General features: G+C 43.9%; 1 protein-coding gene across 3 annotated transcripts in view; it reads right to left on the reverse strand.

Annotated features, from left to right (window-relative positions):
• Positions 1-392: 392 nt before the first annotated feature.
• The window catches only part of QRFPR (pyroglutamylated RFamide peptide receptor), a 65,873-nt gene continuing 46,797 nt past the window's right edge, over positions 393-19,468 (reverse strand). The window contains exons 3-7 of one of the 3 annotated variants that reach the window (XR_005598710.1): positions 13,332-13,393; positions 11,100-11,335; positions 6,701-6,798; positions 2,485-2,633; positions 1,498-1,632 (exon numbers count right to left, since the gene is read on the reverse strand). Coding sequence is in view for 2 of the 3 variants with exons in the window: in XM_039539231.1 (XP_039395165.1) it covers positions 1,229-1,632; positions 6,701-6,798; positions 11,100-11,335; positions 13,332-13,393 (800 nt within the window). In the remaining variant the exon portion in view is untranslated. Of the gene's footprint in view, positions 1,633-2,484; positions 2,634-6,700; positions 6,799-11,099; positions 11,336-13,331; positions 13,394-19,468 lie in introns of all 3 variants that reach the window. The other 2 variants (XM_039539231.1, XM_039539232.1) reach the window with 2 other exon arrangements.

Below are 19,468 nucleotides of genomic sequence, written 5' to 3' on the forward strand. Positions count from 1 at the left end.
GCTGCTCCCCTGCAGCTGGGCAGGGACCCGGAGGGGGGGATAGGCGAGAGAGAGGAGGAGGAGAGGGCTATGCCGAGGCTTCGAGAGCGCAGCCAGTGCCAGCCCCACCCACACCCCTGCTGCGCAGAGCAGGCAGGAGCAGTGAGGAGAGGAGCTCCCCCCCCCCCCCCCCCCCTGGGGCCAAGCCGTGTGGTGCAGACCCCGACCCCCGACCCAGGCTGCTGCTGCACGAAGCCTGCCTGCTCCCCCCCAGCAGAAGCTTGCGGGCTGACTTAAAACGGCCCACGGGCTGTAGCTTGCCCACCCCTGCCCTAAAGTGATGGCACTGCTACAGTTAGTCAGGCAATGTATCTAAATTGGGACCTTAAACAAACAACTATATTTTAGGGAATGCATCCTCCAACTTCTACATTGTATTGATGACTTTACTGCACTTCTTGACATTATACATTTTTCAATTAAAGTGATGCAGTTTACAGGCCAGTCCACTGTTACATTTATATTTGTATTCAGCTAATTATCCTGTGATGACAGTACATCAGTTAGACACACATACGTACATTGTCGATATGAAATTGACTTCCCTTAACAAATGCCTTAGTATGCATACAGTGTGTAAGTCTTATTCCATACAGACAAATTCTGGCTGGCCTTTCACATACATAGCACAAGAGAAATGCTTAATACACCTGATGCGTCTCAACCTTGCCTCCTCCCAGACTCTAATTTGCAGTCCCTTTGTCCACTGAGCTGCAGAGGGCAGGTCTTGGTAGAAGTAGCATAGTCCATATGGAATCCAGACCTGCCCAGAGACAGTATGTGCTCACCCCACTGATTATACCTTCAGGCAATTTGCACAATCAGCGATGCACATTCCCATGGCCAGCCAGAACACAGGCACAAAGTAAACAGAGTTGCTAATAGAAAAACAGTGTTAGTTTGCCCACATTTGGGGGTAAACCCCATAGAGGCAGAATTTGGCATAAGAAAAATATTTCTTGTAATCATAATGGAACTTCTTTTCCAAGGTTTCATTCTTAACCCCTGTAAAATATATTACTGTTTTGAAAACATATTTTAGCATTATCATAAACCATAAAATATAGTCTCTCTTCTCACTTCAATGTGCAAAGTAGAAAATAAAACAAAATGGTTTGTTGAAAGATATCAAATATAGGAAGCAATTCTCTAATACTGAAAAAAAACAAAACAACCACTGTTCATGATGCTAATGTCCATTCTCTAATGCAGAGTGCACAGTGAGTTCAGAGGCAAACAAAGCAAGGTGCCTTTTTGTATTCTTTTTTGCAGCTGGCTGATCACAGAATTTGACTTCAATGTTGCCATCACTGAATGCTTCTCTCCTGGCCTCCTCTAAAGCAGTGGGCTCTCTTTGAGGAAGACTTGCCTTTTGCTGCATCATGGTAATCCCTGAGTTTCCAAGTCGCCTGGAAGGGGATGGGTTTTCCTTGACAATGCAAAAGCAGATTGCAGAGAGGAAATTTTTCTTGAAGTTCTCGTTCATAAAGGCATATACCATAGGGTTACAAATGGAATTGAAAAACCCAATGATCTGAACAATAGCAAAGATCATCTTGATTGTGACATCATCATACTCACTTTCAAAATTACCTGGGAAAAAGGAAATATAATCATATAGATACCCACACCCCATACCCACATGCCATACCCACCCTTGCAGGTCAGAAGTCCTTGTTCAGCTTCAAGAAAAAGTTCTTAGATGTTTTTATCCATTTTAATGATGGGTTTTGACCAGAAAGCAAAGCAAAACAAAACACAGTCATATAAAGATAGTCTGAAAATTGCAATTTATGAATTGCAAAATTAACAGACAGATGAGTGACACAAAGCTACCAGTCAGTTGCATACATTGTTTATTTAAATCCTATTGTCCCCCATGTTCTATCTTCACTTCAGATTTGTAAACACTGTTTTTGTCACCCTACACTGTCCTCGGCCCTTTTTACAGCTCATACAGTGGGAAACTAGCTGTCTCCTCTGTGCTCACACACTTTGTGTCCAATCCAGGCCAGATATAAGCAGGTAATGCTCCACCCATTTAAAATAAATAGCAATCAGCATGAGTATTTATAGAGAACTTCATATGTTCAAAGCACTTTACATAGTAGTTGGCAGTGTGGCCTAATAGAGGGTGCACTGTATTGGGACTAACAAGAGCTGGGTCCTATTCCCAGCTCTGCCACTGGCCTGCTGGGTAAATCTCTGTACCTCAGTTTCCCCCTTTGTAAAATGGAGATAATGATACTGACTCCTTTGTAAAATGCTTTGAGATCAACGGATGAAAAGCACTATAAATGCAAGTTATCATTACCTGAGTAAATATTAGCCTCATTTTAGAGACAGGGGAAAGGAAGAAAAGGGAAGTGACAAGCCGTGCAATGAGTCAGTAGCAGAGCTGGGATTACAACTCGAAACCAACTCACAATCCCGGGTTTAACTCACCAAGCCTCACTTTTGTCCACCTCTACCAGGAATTGAATTCATTTCAGAGTCTCATCTCTGGTCAGTGTAGAAGTAGGGTTTCGCCTTCAAGGAATGGGTGACCTGTACTTTATATAAACATGTATATCCTCTTGCATGCACCAAATCTCCTAAAGGAATGGATTACAGTCTGGCTGTAACTAACCACACTGGTCAAATCAGGATACAGCTTTAAAATACAGTATTCACTGATAACCACAGTCAGTCACATGCTGTATAAATACAGAAATTCAAGAAGTATATAAGTACAGTTCACACTGAAATGGATGTAATCAGACCAATGTCTGATGACAATTACAGAGCACAGAAAACCAGCTTCCTCAGTGAAGTGAAGTGGAAACATTGGCCCTACATAATTTTCTCTGTCTCTCTCTCTCCATTCATACACACTTGTAAGAACATGCAAGTGTAAACTCCCCTATAAACTCTTTTCTTATCTATTATCTCTCATCTGGCTCTCACCCCAATTTCTGAATATTCAATATCATAAAATATTAAAAAGTGATTTTCCTCTTTCAATTCTTCTAAAAACAGGATCCCCATACTACAAGTTTGCAATGAAAGGTGACGGTGTTTATTTGTTTGTTTTGCTTTGTTTTGTTTAACAATAAAGCATTTTGATCAGAGACCTGTCCAAGTAGCAGAGAGTGATTAGTGACATGGAGAGAAGTATAAGTTTAAGAAAGGTACAGGCTAATAGTTCCAAAAAAAGTGTTTTTATATAATGGATGAATGGCTTTGGTTGTAGTGAATTGTGTGTTTTCAACTGATGAATCAATGTAGTGAGGAAGAGGCAGCCCCTTTGCTCTGCACTGATACTTAGTTGCTTGTGTTTTAAACAAGATCCTTGGTGTCTGAGGCACGTAGAAGCAAAGAAGGACTGCAGTAGTCAGGATCCACAATTTGGTTTGAAATTGCTATGAGACAACTGCAGCAGCAGCCAAAAATAACTTAGGGCAAAACCCACAGATAGTCTCTGATTTGCACTGAGGATGTTTACCTGCAAGGCAGCTCTGTAGTATACTCTGGCATTGCACTATCTGCAGGGCCAGTTCTGACAGCTGCAGACCCTTCATGTTCAGGGTGAGAGGAGCCCCCACAGGGAGACAGAGTACCCTGAGCAGTGCTTGAGTCCTACTGGAATGTCCCGGGTCACTGTTCCGGCACTGCTTGGGGGAGCTAGAAGGTGTAACGGCACTTCCAGTATTTCCAGTACTTGCATTCTGCCACCTCTTGAGCACAGCACTCACATGCTGACTATGAGTGCTTGTTCTTTGCTCCTCCTCCATGCACCATAGAAGGAGGGAGTGTGAGAAAGGCAAGCCTACGATGGGCCTCCTAGACCCCGGGCACAAGAACAGATCTCCTGGGTGCCAACTCCCTGCTTTGTGAGATTTGACTCAGGCTTGAGATGAAGCAACAGTAGGAAGGAGACATTTTAAATTCAGATTTGGGAGCAGGTGCCAGTGTCTTTCTCATTTGACACCAATTGTCTTAATTGCTGTCCCCAATCAGGCACTGTAATGGGGCAGAGAGGCCCCACATCCACAGAAAAGGGGTAAAGGAGAGTCTATGGGCCAGCTAACCTCACCTCACTATACCTGCAGCCAGTGTCAAGCCTGGAGGGCAATAAAGGAGAGAGGCTGTAATGATGAGAATGAGAGTATAGATATCTGTGAGAGGAAAAGAAAATGCATTATAAAAACCAATGGGGTATTGAACAGGTGGGAGAGGAAGATGGAACAATTTTAAATGAAAACTTCAGTATGAAGGAACTTCCAAAAGCTATAAAAAAGAGCAAAAGTACTTCTCCAGGCCGGATGGTATAAGCTTTGAAATGCTTAAACACCTATCTGAGAGAAGTCTGAGGGTGATACTAAAATTGGGCAATAGTATATGAGGAAAAAGGTGATCTGCCAGTTGAGTGGAAGCATGCAGTTACTGTTCCAGCAAGGAAACCAGGCAAGCTGAGATCTTGACCTGATGCATACAGGCCAACTTTTCTGGATATTGAAAGAGCTTATGGAATGTTCTGGAGAGAGGGTTTACTTCATAAAGTGGCTGCCAAGGGTATAAAAGGAAGGAAGTCTAGGCAGATAAGAGATTTTTTAAGTAAAAGAACTATGCAGGTGTGAGTAGGAAAAGCCTACTCCAATATATGTACACTAACAAATGGCACTCCACAGGGTGATCATGATGAATGATCTTCCAAAAGCGTTAAGTGAGGGAATGGACATCACTTTATTTGCTGATGATTTTGCCACAGAGGTCACAAACAGACACCCGGAAAGAGCTGCTAAAAGAGTAAATGTACTAAGGACAGGCGCAGAATGGAGAAACGTGAGGCTTTAAATTCTCAATTGACAAAACTAAGGGAATGACATTCACTAAACGGGAAATTTTAAAAAAGATTATAAATCATATCTATATGGATGGCAAATAAGTATAGTGAAAAGCTACGGATTTTTAGGGGTGATATTTGATAGCACGCTTGGAAGAATCCTATGGAAAGTACTTCTCGAACCTCCTGGTGTATGAATAAAAGAGTACTCGTGATGTTATATAGAACTCCAGTAAGACCAATTGATCAGTACAGGTACCAGGCTTTTGGTTCAGCACAAAAAATTAATTTGAGAAAGCTTGAGTCAGTCCAAGCTCTGGGGTTGCAAATTGCATGTGGTGCCTTCATCACAACACCGCTGTGTGTAATTCAGATAGCTGCAGGTGAACTGTCCATTGCTTTAAGAATAAAGCTTTTAGATTTAACCGTTTGGGCTAAAGTCACTGGAAACTGTGAAGATGAAAACACCAAACTAATATAGGATGAATGCTGGGAATTAAGTGGGCAATGCGTAGGGCAAAAACTCAATATGCCTCATGTAAGCAAGGTTAAAGTGTGGACAAAAGATCTTGGTGAAAACAAAGACCTAAAAGAGATTAAAATCTATAGCTTTGGGGAAAATATATTATGACTGGAAAAGGAGCATTAAATGTGCAAGCTATAGCAAATGAAAACATTTGTGATAAATGGGAATGCTACTGTCCAATATATACTGAGGATCCAAAGATGTAAGAACAGGAAGAATGGGAACAGCTTTCTGTGTTCCTGCACTCAGAATCAAGCAAACTACACAGCTATCAAATTTTGTAGCTATTTTGACAGCTGAACTGGCAGGGATAATGCTGGCATTAAATTGGGTCATAGATGTGCACCAGATGCTACGGTCACTCTGTCTATTTCCTTATCTGGACTACAGGCAATCAGCAATGACTCTTCAAAGAGCAGAAATGATATTCTGAATGAAATATTACTGTTAACAATAGAGTTGATGTAGTTGGGTGTAATCATAGTAATAGCATGGATCCCAGTGCAATGACCTGGCAGACAAAATGGCAAAAAAATGCTGTTGAAAATGAGCAAATTGATTGAGAGAGCCCTTTAAATACACTGGAGTTTAAAAATCAAATTAAAATGAGTTGAGAAGAATGGCAAAAACTATGGGCAAAAGAAACAAAGGGGAATATGAAATATGCCCAAGAGTAAAAAATGCTGATATACTCCAAGGCCCTGAGATATAGAGTGAAGTGACTATTTAGAATTGTAACTGGCCATTGTAGATTAATAGTAATTTGTTTCTAACAAACAAAGATGGATTATGTGGGATGTGCAAGGTCCAGGAAACAGATGATCATCTTCTCTGGGAGAACAAAGAGTGCACCATTGAAAGGGGGTATTTTATATGAAGAAAAAACAAAAATAGAGGCCTTAAAGTTCAAATTTTTTCATGGAAACACCTAGTAAGAGCACTGAGAAAATGAGGCCTGTTAAAAAGAAATACTGAAATTCTTTCAGACTGCTAGGAATTAAAAATGAAAGACTTTAATTTTTAATTACCTATCGTGTCCAGTGCTTGGGGATCACAGACTCAGCAAGTAAGTCTGCTTCACCATAAAACACAACAAGAAGATGACAAACTTGATAAATAGATTAAGAACCACTGTTATATCATGAGAGACTGTTTATTGTTCCAGATTTAAAGGCACATATTCACTTTAGCTGGCAATGGGCACTAGAGCAGCAGCACTAGAGTTTGATACATCAGTGATTCCATTAATAAAAAGAAAAAGACACACTCAAAAGTAAATGCTTTAATTAAGAAGTGTGGCAGGTACTCACTGTATTCTATCATCATGTGAATCACATGGAAAGGGGCCCAGCAGACTGCAAATAAAACCACCACCATCACCATCATAACGATTGCTCGCTTCTTCTTCCTGAAATTACACTGAGGTAGAGTTTACGGAATAACTTTGAATAAACTGTTGATTAGCACAAATGCCTCAGGGCCAGCTTCTAAAAGTATTTAGGTGCCCAAAGATGCAGATAGGCACTTAATGGGATTTTCAAAAGTGCCCACTTGCTTAACTCTCCTTGAAATTACTGAACCATGTCAAATAATAAATAACAAGAGCAATGTCATATTTTCCTAACTCAGGATCCAATTTGAAATGCAAAATCTACTTACCTTCATGCAACTGCACTAATAAACTCTGTAATATACTTATTCAGCTCTAAATATTTGGACAGACAAGTATTTGTTGATGCATTGAAATGCAGTTTTTTTCCCAAACAGATACTTCTGAGCACACAGACTTTGAAATATTTTCAAAAGTGACTAGTCATTGAGTGTCTCAATTTCTGGGTGCCCAATTTGCAACATCTTAAATGGGCCTGACTTTCAAAAGGTGGATGCTCAGCACTTTCTGAAAAGCCAGGCCTCTTCTGGGAGTCAGGGAAGAGGAGCAGGCTGGGGCTGGGTCACTCCACTTCCCACAGGAAGTGGCCAGCCCTCCCACCCCCAGCAGAGGCTTGGGGGGTTGCGTAGGGCACCAAAATAGGTAGGGATGGCCCTGGTTGATGCAAGTGAAAAACCTGCTTAGACGAAGATTGTAACTTGCTAAAATTGAGTTTTGGTCACTAGAAAGAGTGTTTTGTTTCATTTGTAACCATACCTATCATTTAAATATCTATTCTTTATTAATAAACTAATTTGTTTTATTACAAAACCATCTCAGTACTGTGTATTAACAGTGGAAGGCAACTCCTCAGCTAACCTAACATGCTGGTGCATGCACGATCTCTTTGGTGGTAATGATGTCTCTGTGGACCACAGGAAATGGGGTTTGGAAAGCAAGATCTGGACTGCCAGAGTCCAGAAGAGTTCACTGGCAAGACAGACAAGCTATTGTGCCGGGGAACTGAGGCAGAGCAGTACCACAATGGCTCACAGTTGTGTGTGTCCTGAGCCAGAAGTCACAGGTAGAGTACTCTGGACAGGATTTTCACACAACGTGCTGGTTGACTAAGGTTCACACTTCAAGCACTGGCAACACAGATTTGTATGTGATTCGGAGAAGGTATTGTTAGGGAGATTGGTATGCTGTATGGAAAAAGGGTAGAACTCCTAGTTTTGGGAAGTTTCAAAACCACTGTGCCTTTAGTTAAAGTGTACTTAGAGTGTGAAGGTCTGGAAGGCATTTTAAAATTTGGTGTATTGGCTTGCATTCCAGCAGAAATTATCATGGGAAGTAACATACTAACTACATCTAAAGCCATTAATATAGTAACCTGTAGTAAAAGTGAATGTTGCTCTGTAGTCCCAGAAAGGAATTGTAAAGACAGAGAAACAGCTCAGGGGAAAGGGACATCCTTGGCCTTGACTTATCAGACAGACACAGTGAGTCTCCAAGGACAAGTGGGGCAGAGTCACTCCCAGTGCCAGTGGAGGAGGCTCTGATCAGAGCTGACAGCCAGCAGGAATTTGCACCAGAGTAGAGAGCAGATAGCATGAGACCTATCCTTGGGAGGACCCCAGTTAGGGGAAACAGAGAAAGGTTTTTTGAAGAGGAGGGAAGGATGTATAGAGAAAGTCCTATGGGGAAAAATAAAAATCCTGGAAAGGTTTACAAGCAGCTGGTTGTGCCTGTTAAGCATTGTAGGGAGCTAATGACATTACTCCCACAACTGTCCTTTTGCAGGTCACTTGGAGACTTATGAAAGGTTGAAAAGGAACTTTTATTGTTCAGATATGAGATGGGAGACTATTGTAGGTCTTGTGACTTATGTCCAAAGTGCAAGGACCTGCAGGGTCTCACAAAGCTCCCAGACAGCCCTTACCTGTGATCAAGGAGGCATTTCTTAGGGTGGCAATGGATGTTGTGGGCCCTATGCCCCAGCCAACCCAGAGGAAAAGGAAATATATTTTGGTGGTAGAAGGGCTCATGGTCACAGGTACCCCAAACATGAGTCACTGTTGAAAATCTTAGCCCAAAGGTTCTGTTTAGGGCTGTAGTTAAGGTGCCCAGAGACCACAGTGATATATTAAAAACATGGATGGATCATTCTGTGTAGCTGTTTCAAACATATATGTAAAGATGTGTTTACATATATGTAAAGGCTCCTTAGAGCTAAGATCAAAAGCGTAGTGTCTGTTCTTATTAGTTTAATAATTTAACAGCTTTTACTTAACACTTTTAATGCAAAAGATAAGTGTTTAAGTTATGGTAGGCAGTCTAGAGAATATTGTATTTTAAAAATCAATTTTGTTGTTATAGCTGTTCAAGCAAGTCTAATTCTGATACCTAGAGATGGAGAAACTGCTCAAAAACCCATGATATATGAAAAAGTGAAGATCTTTTCCTGGGACCTGGAATATTGACTGTATCTGTAATGTCTCATTACTATGTCAATGTCCAACATAGATAAGGAGACGGATGGAACCTCACTACCTAATAATTTTTGTTGCTGGAGGATAGTGTTTGGAGGAATGGGGTCTGTACCATCTGTTAGGAGTACATGCCCTGCTTTCACCAAAACACTTTGCAGGCTCAGAGTATGTCTGGATTTATCATTACTCATGAACTCCCATATAACATTATTACCACGAGGTGTTATGAACCCAATATAAACTTCCACCACTTGAGCTAAAGTAGCAACTCTATTGGCGGACAGAAATAGTAGAACCTTATCCTCTACGTGGAGTCGTCACTAGCGGGGGATTGGCACATACTTTACAAGCATGTTACATTACTATTTTATTCAGTTTTGCAACTTCATCCTTATCCTCATTTTGATTGATGTTAGCCACTTGACTGAGCAATCTTTTCTCTTTAAGCTGCTACTTATTATTCTCCTTGGATTCAATATTTAATATGGTACTCTCCTGTTTTCTGTGCACGTATTACTAGAAGTTGCCATCACACCAGGAAACAAACTTGCCAAATTAAAGAAAAACTGCAGTGTAATATATAAAGTAGGGTAATTGCTACACTAAATTACAATTAAGCATAAGTAATTATACCATTTTGTTGTCTGCTTGTTAATTATTCATTTTTTAATTGCATTTCAAACACAAAGTTCCCATCTGGATGGTCTCATGAGGCAGAAAAAGACTGAGGGCATTTACAGCTCTTTGGAAACTACCCAATTAGAGTGTATCAAATTAGTTTTCAGGTAAGTTCCAATTCTTTTTTATTTTAATATACTACTTTCATTTTTAAAAGGCTGATAGAACAGTGGCTATAAACACACAAATAACGAACTCACCTAGAAAACTTTTGATATTATTGATCTTATTCCAGGTGGATTCTAAAAGGAACTGTATTTGATCACTCCCAATCTGCCTCAGGAATGTAACAAACTGCTTCTTCCTCCCAACTCATGACCTGCATTTTCAAAAGTGTTAATTTTAGGTGCACAATGTGGCACACCTGAAAAGGGTCCATCTTTCAGCGTGTGGGTGCTTAGCACTATCTGAAAATCAGGCCCTTATAAGGTGTCTCAGGTTGGGCACCAAATATTAAGTCATTAGTAGGCTCCTACCAAATTCACAGCCATGAATAAGGCGTCACATACCGTGGAATCTGGTCTATTGTGGGCTTTTACCCTATACCATACAGATTTCAAGGGAGAGACCAGCACTTCTTAAATTGGGAGTTCTGACCCAAAAGGGAGTTGCAAGGGGATTGCAAGGTTATTTTGGGGGAGTCACGGTATTGCCACCCTTACTTCTGTGCTGCCTTCAGAGCTGGGTGGCTGAAGAGCGCCCAGCTCTGAAGGCAGCACCCCGCCAGAAGCAGCACAGAAGGGTGGCAATACCACACCATGCCACCTTACTTCTGTGCTGCTGCTGCTGGTGGCGGCTCTGCCTTTAGAGCTGGGCTCCCAGCCAGCAGCCGCTGCTCTCCAATTACCCAGCTCTGAAGGCAACGCAGCTGCCAGCAGCAGCACAGAAGTAAGGATAGCAGTACCGCAACCCCTCCTACAATAACCTTGTTACCCCCCACAACTCCTCTTTTGGGTCAGGACCCCAACACCATGAAATTCCAGATTTAATTACTGAAATCATGACATTTACAATTTGTAAAATCCTATGACCGTGAAATTGACCAAAATGGATCATGAATTTAATAGGGCCCTAGTCATTAGTCACTTGTCGATAACTTTTCTTGCTGCCAGTCCCCATATATGCTTTTCAAGACTGAGAGTTCTAACTATATGGTTTTACTTTACAAACCTTGATATTTTAGACATTTCATTCCCATGAATGGTTTGAAGAACTGAAGCATCTCCCACTCGTTTCTTAATCCAGAGTTCATAACCAATCTTACTGTACAACAGAAGCATCAGCATCAGTGGAAGAAGGAATAGTATGACAAGAATGAAGGTGGTATATATCTTTTGGTGAACAGCACTGGTCCACTCTTCCAAGCAGCAAACATACTCTTTTTCATACAGAAAGTCATATTTAATCTAAAACAAATGAAATAGAAATGAGTCACTTTAATAAGGACCCTAACTATGAAGAGTGTCATATGTTCTAAAGCCCCTTGCGTTACAACAGGAATTCAGTGGAGACACCTTTCTAGTGAGACTATTCTTCTGATGCATTTTCCATGTGAAGGGCTGTGTTCACCATAGCTTATGCAGGGTAAAAACTGTACTTCGTCTCTGCAGCAGAGGGATTGCCCTCCAAGAAGAACAAGAGGTGTTTTAATTGACACTCTCCTTCAGGCTTTATGCTGAGGAGAGAAGTGTCAGTTTCTCCTGGAGGCAGCTGCTGAGATGTGCTGAAACAATGTACTGTTTGGGCTGATTACTTTTAAGGTTATGCTGGGCCATCTTGGCCAATACAACAGGAATTGAACTGGGGTCCCCCAGAGCCAAATATGAGTCTGTACAGCTTGAGTTAAACAGATAAGGTGCTTTCTAGCTAGGGCTGTAATGGGCGCATGTTTTCTGTGGATCAGGTACACTGGCTCTCTGTGTACCACTGGTCAAAGTCAGGTTGATTTGCATTACCACAAAGGAACCATAAGCCTGCCCCAAACCTCTTATTTTAATTTTCCTCTACAACTGGGGTTGTGGCAAGGACTATTTTTCTATAGCACCTATCACACTTTTAAAGTGGCTAAAGTAACATTAATAAGTAGTAATAATATTAATAATTAATACAAATCAATAAGTTAATGACAAACAGTGCATCCAATTTATTTAACCTTCCAAGAGACTTTTGATAAATAACCTCATTTGAGGTAATTTATCAAAAGCTTCTTGGAAGGCTAAAAAAAGCCAAACATATCTAAAAACATTGTTTAACCCTGGCATTTTTTAATGTATATAATTTAAATGCCAATTTGGTCAGCACATCCATTTTCACATGAACAAAAAGTACAGCTGCAAATCTAGTTATGTGATCTGGGCCCTGATCCTGCAACTAAATCCACATAAGCAGTCTGCTCCCCTCCCCCACGCCGCCCTCCACACGCATGCACACAGAATCCTACTGAAGTCAGCCTGACCCTGCACTGGTGCATGGGCTTCTGCCCAGGTGGATCAGACTGCAAGGTCAGGGCTTTGGTTTGCATACACAAATGCAGGTATCTGTACACAACTTTTGCAGTTGTAGTTATGGAGGCTGACTGAAAACTTCTCAAACTTAAATGAGTTTTCAGAACAAACTTGTCTCGTCAGCCGACAAACAAAGATTTCCCAAAAAACAACTGTCTATACACACACACAGCTTGTAACCAAGAGTACATAGCTCATGTCTGTATAGACTACTGCCCCTTTCTCAAACACCAATATGCCAAGTTACACTTTTTAAAGGATTTTTTAAAACTCCAGACTCCCAAATAGCTGCTTCTAACAGTTAATGAAGGTTTTGAATGGAGTAACCTTTGCTTAAAATGTAATAGCTATGGAGAAATAATTATAGGAACACGCCATGTCACGTAAAGATATTCATTTTCAAAGTCCCAAGCTATTGTGTGTCATTGCAGATACAAAGCAATGGGAAGGTATAGTGCAAGGCATAGATGCAACTATTCATCTTAAAGACAGGGAAAGAGGCACAACTACAGGTAGGCACTATAGTCTGGAAAGCCAGCACAAGGTTACATGGAGGCAATCCAAATGCCCCAGGTGCCAAATTCTGTCCACACCCTGAAGTAAAGGCTTTCCAAAACTGCCCACAATCCTTTGCCAGTGACAATATTAAAAGTGTCTCTTCATTTTCTCTTTTTACAATGAGGGCCCAGAAAGTCAGATTACAAAATCAATTACTCTACATAAGAAACACTGAGAACTTTTACAGTAGCTTGTGACCAGATTCTGCTTTATCCCCGCTCATAAATATTTGGAGTTTATTCAGCCTTGTTGCTATCCCCTGCAATGAGACCCTGCAAGAGCTAAGTCTGAAACAAGGGCTCCCTCTGAAAGTATGATTACATGATATATCATACCATACCTCCAGTCGCTGTACATGCCACATAGGTGACCCAACTATAACTGCCAGCAACCAGACTATTCCTGTAAACAAACAAACGTCTTTTTAATGCTCAGCAGAATGGAGAATTTAACATGAATTCATTTTACTTTAATAGCTTCAATTAGCAAAACAAAGTGATGTGGAACTTTGTGCTGTAAACTGAACTTGAAATTTAAGGTGAAATTTTACAGTCAACATTTGTGGACAATTGACTTATTGTAAATATGTGAAAGCTATTTGGTAGTCCCCTCCCTTATTAATAGTTTTGCAAACGGCCAGTAGGTGGCGGCAGAAGCCTCCAAAAGGCCTCACCTACACAGTACCTCGAACTTTGTAACTAATCTTTCTTTTGCTGCCAGAGGCAGAAAAAGATCCTGCTTCAAGCCAGTTTTTCCTGACCAGATAACGGTTTTACGGGGTTCAGTAACCACCAATGAAGTGTTAACACAGCATGGTCTTTGTCTGAAAGTGTATAAAAAGCTTGTGAAACTTGTGTGCAGTAGAGTCTTCTGTATCTATTACAGAATAAAGATATTCTGCAGAATAAAGCATTTTTCCTTATCCCTGTCAGGCTGTTATTGGCTCTCAGCTAGGCAGACCCGATATTTCGGTAACAAACAATAGCAGCACTTTTCTCTTCATCAAGGCCTTTCATCAAGCATTTCCTTCCTAAGCCCTGGTCTATACTACAAGTATAGGTGGAAATAAGCAGCATTAGATCGATTTAACCCTGCACCCATCCACACGACGAAGCCATTTTTGTCGACTTGAAGGGCTCTTAAAATCAATTTCTGTATTCCTCCCTGATGAGGGGATTAGCACTGAAATTGACCTTGCTGGGTCGAATTTGGGGTAGTGTGGACGCAATTCAATGGTATTGGCCTCCGGGAGCTATCCCAGAGTGCTCCATTGTGACCGCTCTGGACAGCACTCTCAACTCAGATGCACTGGCCAGGTAGACGTGAAAAGCCCTGCGAACTTTTGAATTTCATTTCCTGTTTGGCCAGCATGGCGAGCTGATCAGCACAGGTGACCATGCAATCCCAGAACCGCAAAAGAGCTCCAGCATGGACCGAACGGGAAGTACTAGATCTGATCGCTGTATGGGGAGACGAATCCATGCTATCAGTACTCTGTTCCAAAAGACAAAATGCCCAAATATTTGAAAAAAATCTCCAAAAGCATGAAGGACAGAGGCTATAACAGGGACCCGCAGCAGTGCTGCGTGAAACTTAATTCGCTCAGGCAAGCCTACCAAAGAACCAGAGAGGCAAACGGATGCTCTGGGTCGAAGCCCCAGACATGCCGCTTCTATGATGAGCTGCATGCTATTGTAGGGGGTGCCCCTACAACTACCCCACCCCTGTGCGTGGACTCCATCAATGGATTCTCACGCAACAGGGATGCAGATTTTGGGGATAAGGAAGATGATGAGGAGGAGGAGGTTGAAGACAGCACACAGCAAGCAAGCGGAGAAACTGTTTTCCCCGACAGCCAGGAACTGTTTATCACCCTGGAGCCAGTACCCTCCCAACCCACCCAAGGCAAGCTCCCGGACCTTGAAGGCAGAGAAGGGACCTCTGGTGAGTGTACCTTTGTAAATATAATACATGGTTTAAAAGCAAGCATGTTTAATGATTAATTTGCCCTGAAGACTTGGGATGCATTCATGGCCAGTGCAGCTACTGGAAAAATCTGTTAATGTGTATGGGGATGGAGCGGAAATATTCTTTATCTCTCTGTGTTATCCTCAGGAGAGTGATATCATTCATGGTCACTTGGTTGAAATAGGGGAATTTTATTAAGGGGACATTCAGAGGTGGCCGTTCCTGCTGGGTTGCTTGCCTGTGGCTGAACAGAAATCATCCCCGCAGTTAGCCACATGGTGGGAGGAGGGGGTGAAGCGATCATCCCAGAGAATTGGGGGTGGGAGTTCAGTTGGGTTTGTGCTGCACGTTAACCAAAAAACTGCAGCCCCTCCTTTTAAATAGTCAACCCATTTTAAATGGCCAACCCAATGGGTGCTTGATATGGGAAATGAGGCCGCTGCTGTTTGAAACCATTCCCACATATTATGAAGGTTAAAGAAGCCAGAAAACTGTAGCTTACCATGGCTGCCTGCATGCCAAATTCTGTTTCCCACCGGCCCTGCATGTGTGATCTCTCACACCAAACTGGCAGGCCCTCAATATAAGAGGCAAAATGAGACCTTGTAAAGAAAGCACATGTGCTATGTAATGTTAACAGCTTGGTTCACTGTGAAAGAGTCTACCCATTGTTCTCTAAAATATGTCTTTTTAAATACTACTCTCCCTTTTTTTCCTCTCGCAGCTGCAAATGTTTCAATGCTCACCCTATCATCTCCATCCCAGAGGCTAGCGAAGATTAGAAGGCAAAAAAAACGCACTCAGGATGAAATGTTCTCTGAGCTCATGCAGTCCTCCCACACTGAAAGAGCCCAGCAGAATGCATGGAGGTAGACAATGTCGGAGTGCAGGAAAGCACCAAATGAACACGAGGACAGGAGGGACGCGCGAGAGGACAGGAGGCAGGAGCAAGAGGAGAGGTGGCGTAAGCGTGATGAGAGAAGGCAGGAAGCAATGCTGAGGCTACTGGAGGATCAAACTGATATCCTCTGGCATATGGCTGAGGTGGAGGAAAGGCAGCAGGAGCACAGACCGCCACTGCAGCCCCTGTGTAACCAACGGCCCTCCTCCCCGAGTTCCATAGCCTCTTCACCCAGATGCCCAACAACACTGCGGGGGCGGGGAGTGTCTCCGGGCACCCAACCACTCCACCCCAGAGGACTGCCAAAGCAACAGAAAGCTGGCATTCAATAAGTTTTGAAGTGCAGTGTGGCCTTGTCCTTCCCTCCTCCCCCACCCCTCCCGGGCTACCTTGGCAGTTATATCCCTATTTGTGTGATGAATTAATAAAGAATGCATTAATTTGAAACAACAATGACTTTATTGCCTCTGCAAGCGGTGATCAATGGGGGGAAGGGAGGGTGGTTGGCTTACAGGGAAGTAGAGTGAACAAGGGGGCAGGTTTTCATCAAGGAGAAACAAACACAACTTTCACACTGTAGCCTGGCCAGTCATGAAACTGGTTTTCAAAGCTTCTCTGATGTGCAGCATACCCTGCTGTGCTCTTCTAACCACTCTGGTGTCTGGCTGTGCATAATCAGCAGCCAGCCAATTTGCCTCAACCTCCCACTCCACCAAACATCTCTCCCTTACTCTCACAGATATAGTGGAGCACACAGCAAGCAGTAATAACGATGGGAATATTGGTTTTGCTGAGGTCAGTAAACTGCGCCAGTGTGCTTTTAAACATCCAAAAGCACATTCTACCCCCATTCTGCACTTGTTCAGCCTACAGTTGAACAGCTCCTTACTACTGTCCAGGGTGCCTGTGTATGGCTTCATGAGCCATGGCATTAAGGGGTAGGCTGGGTCCCCAAGGATAACTATAGGCATTTCAACATCCCCAACAGTTATTTTCTGGTCTGGAAAGTAAGTCCCTTTCCTGCAGCCATTCACACAGACCAGAGTTCCTGAAGATGCGAGCGTCATGTACCTTTCCCGGCCATCCCATGTTGATGTTGGTGAAACATCCCTTGTGATCCACCAGTGCTTGCAGCACCATTAAAAAGTACCCCTTGTGGTTTATGTACTGGCTGCCTTGGTGGTCCGGTCCCAAGATAGGGATATGGGTTCCGTCTATTGCCCCACCACAGTTAGGGAATCCCATTGCAGCAAAGCCATCCACAATGACCTGAACATTTCCCAGAGTCACTACCCTTGATAGCAGCAAGTCAGTGATCGCGTTGGCTACTTGGTCATAGCAGCCCCCACAGTAGATTTGCCCACTCCAAATTGATTCCCAACTGACCGGTAGCTGTCTGGAATTGCAAGCTTCCGGAGGGCTATCACTACTCACTTGTGGACTGTGAGGGTGCTCTCATCTTGGTATTCTTGCACTTCAGGGCAGGGGAAAGCAAGTCATGAAGTTCCATGAAAGTGCCCTTACTCATGCGAAAGTTTTGCAGCCACTGGGAATCATCCCAGACCTGGAACACTATGCGGTCCCACCAGTCTGTGCTTGTTTCCCGGGCCCAGAATTGGCATTCCACAGCATGAACCTGCCCCATTACCACCATGATGTCCAAATTACCAGGGTCCGTGCTTTGAGAGAAGTCTATGTCCATGTCCTCATCACTCCCGTCACCGCACTGCCGTCACCTCCTTGCCTGCTTTTGAAGTTTCTGGTGCTGCTTTTGAAGTTTCTGGTGTTGCATATACTGTAGGATAATGTGCATGGTGTTTACAGTATTCATAACTGCCGCAGTGATCTGAGCGGGCTCCATGCTTGCCGTGGTATGGCGTGAGCAGGAGGGCAGAGTGGCAGCGGAAGCGGTCATTCAATGACGATGGTTTGCAGCCCTACTGCACTGTCTGCTGCCAGCAGCACCCAGGACACAACAGCGGCGGCTGTGCTGAGCAGGCTGCACACTTGCCGTAGTATGGCATCTGCGTGGAAAAAAGGCGCGAAACGATTGTCTGCCATTGCTCTCACAGAGGGAGGGGCGACTGACGACACAGCTTACAGGGTTGGCTTACAGGGAATTAAAATCAACAAAGGAGGCGGGTTTGCATCAAGGAGAAACACACACAACTGTCACACCGAAGCCTGGCCAGTCATGAAACTGGTTTTCAAAGCCTCTGTGATGTGCGCCTTGCTGTGCTCTTATAATCACAAACGGCCTAGTCAGCAAACAGTGCCAGTGAGCTTTTAAATGTCCAAAGGTGCATTCTACCACCATTCTGCACTCGCTCAACTTATAGTTGAACTGCTCCTTACTACTGTCCAGGCTTCATGAGTCATGGGAGAAAGGGGTAGGCTGGGGTAGGTGCGACCGTGCGGTGCTGCCGGCTGGGAGAGCAGCCTGAGGCAGAAGCTTCCAGCTCGCATGATATTCTAGGCAGGACTGAATCTCCATAAGACAAAACTTAAAGAAGAGAATGACCTGGAGTCACTCCCATTTATGTCCAGTCGCCCCTGACCGACCTCACCGAAGTCGGCCAGGAGCACCCATGTCTGCCCAGGTGCCCCTGACCGACCTCACGAAGGTCGGCCAGGAGCACCCAGGAGATGATGACGACAGCTAGCAGTCATATTGCACCTTCTGCTGTCGCGAAGGCAAGGAACTGCTGCTGTGTAGCCAGGGGCGGCTCTACAAATTTGGCCGCCCCAAGCAATCATGCCCGGGAGGCGCCCCCGAGCCGCGGGAGCAGCGGAACTGCCGCGGGCATGACTGCGGAGGGTCCACTGGTCGCGCGGCTCAGCTGGACCTCCCGCAGCTGCCGACGGTTCGCTGGTCCGGCGGCTCCGGTTGAGCCGCGGGACCAGCGAACCGTCCGCAGTCATGCCTGCGGCAGGTCCGGTCGTCCCTGGGCTCCGGTGGACCTCCCGCAGGCATGACTGCGGCAGGTCCACCGGACCAGCCTGCCGCCCCCCTGGGAAAGGGCCGCCCCAAGCGGGTGCTTGCCCCGCTGGGCTCTAGAGCCGCCCCTGTGTGTAGCAATGCAGTACCGCATCTGCCAGCTGCACCCAGGAGACGTACGGTGACAGTGAGCTGAGCGGGCTACATGATTGCCATGGTATGTCGACTGCACAGGTAACCCAGGAAAAAAGGCAAGAAATGATTGTTTGCCATTGCTTTCATGGAGGGAGGGAGGGAGGGAGGGGACCCCCAAACCACTCGCGACAATGTTTTTGTCCCATCAGGCATTGGGAGCTCAACTGAGAATTCCAATGGGCAGCGCAGACTGCGGGAACTGTGCAACGCTCTGAAAGTCAACGCTAGCCTTGATACTGTGGACGCACTCCACTGACTTAATGCGCTTAGTGGGGACACACACAATCAACTGTATAAAATTGATTTCTAAAAAATTGACTTCTATAAAATCGACCTAATTTTGTAGTGTAGACATACCCTAAGAGTCTCAAGAGCCTGCAATCTAAAGGGCAGCTACATTTGATGCCCAGGCAACATCTGCCCTGTGAAAAGTATGATCAACATTACCCTATGTTCTCTTTGCATAGCAGATATG

This window comes from Mauremys reevesii, linkage group 5 (assembly GCF_016161935.1).
Source record: "Mauremys reevesii isolate NIE-2019 linkage group 5, ASM1616193v1, whole genome shotgun sequence".
Taxonomy (NCBI): domain Eukaryota; kingdom Metazoa; phylum Chordata; order Testudines; family Geoemydidae; genus Mauremys; species Mauremys reevesii.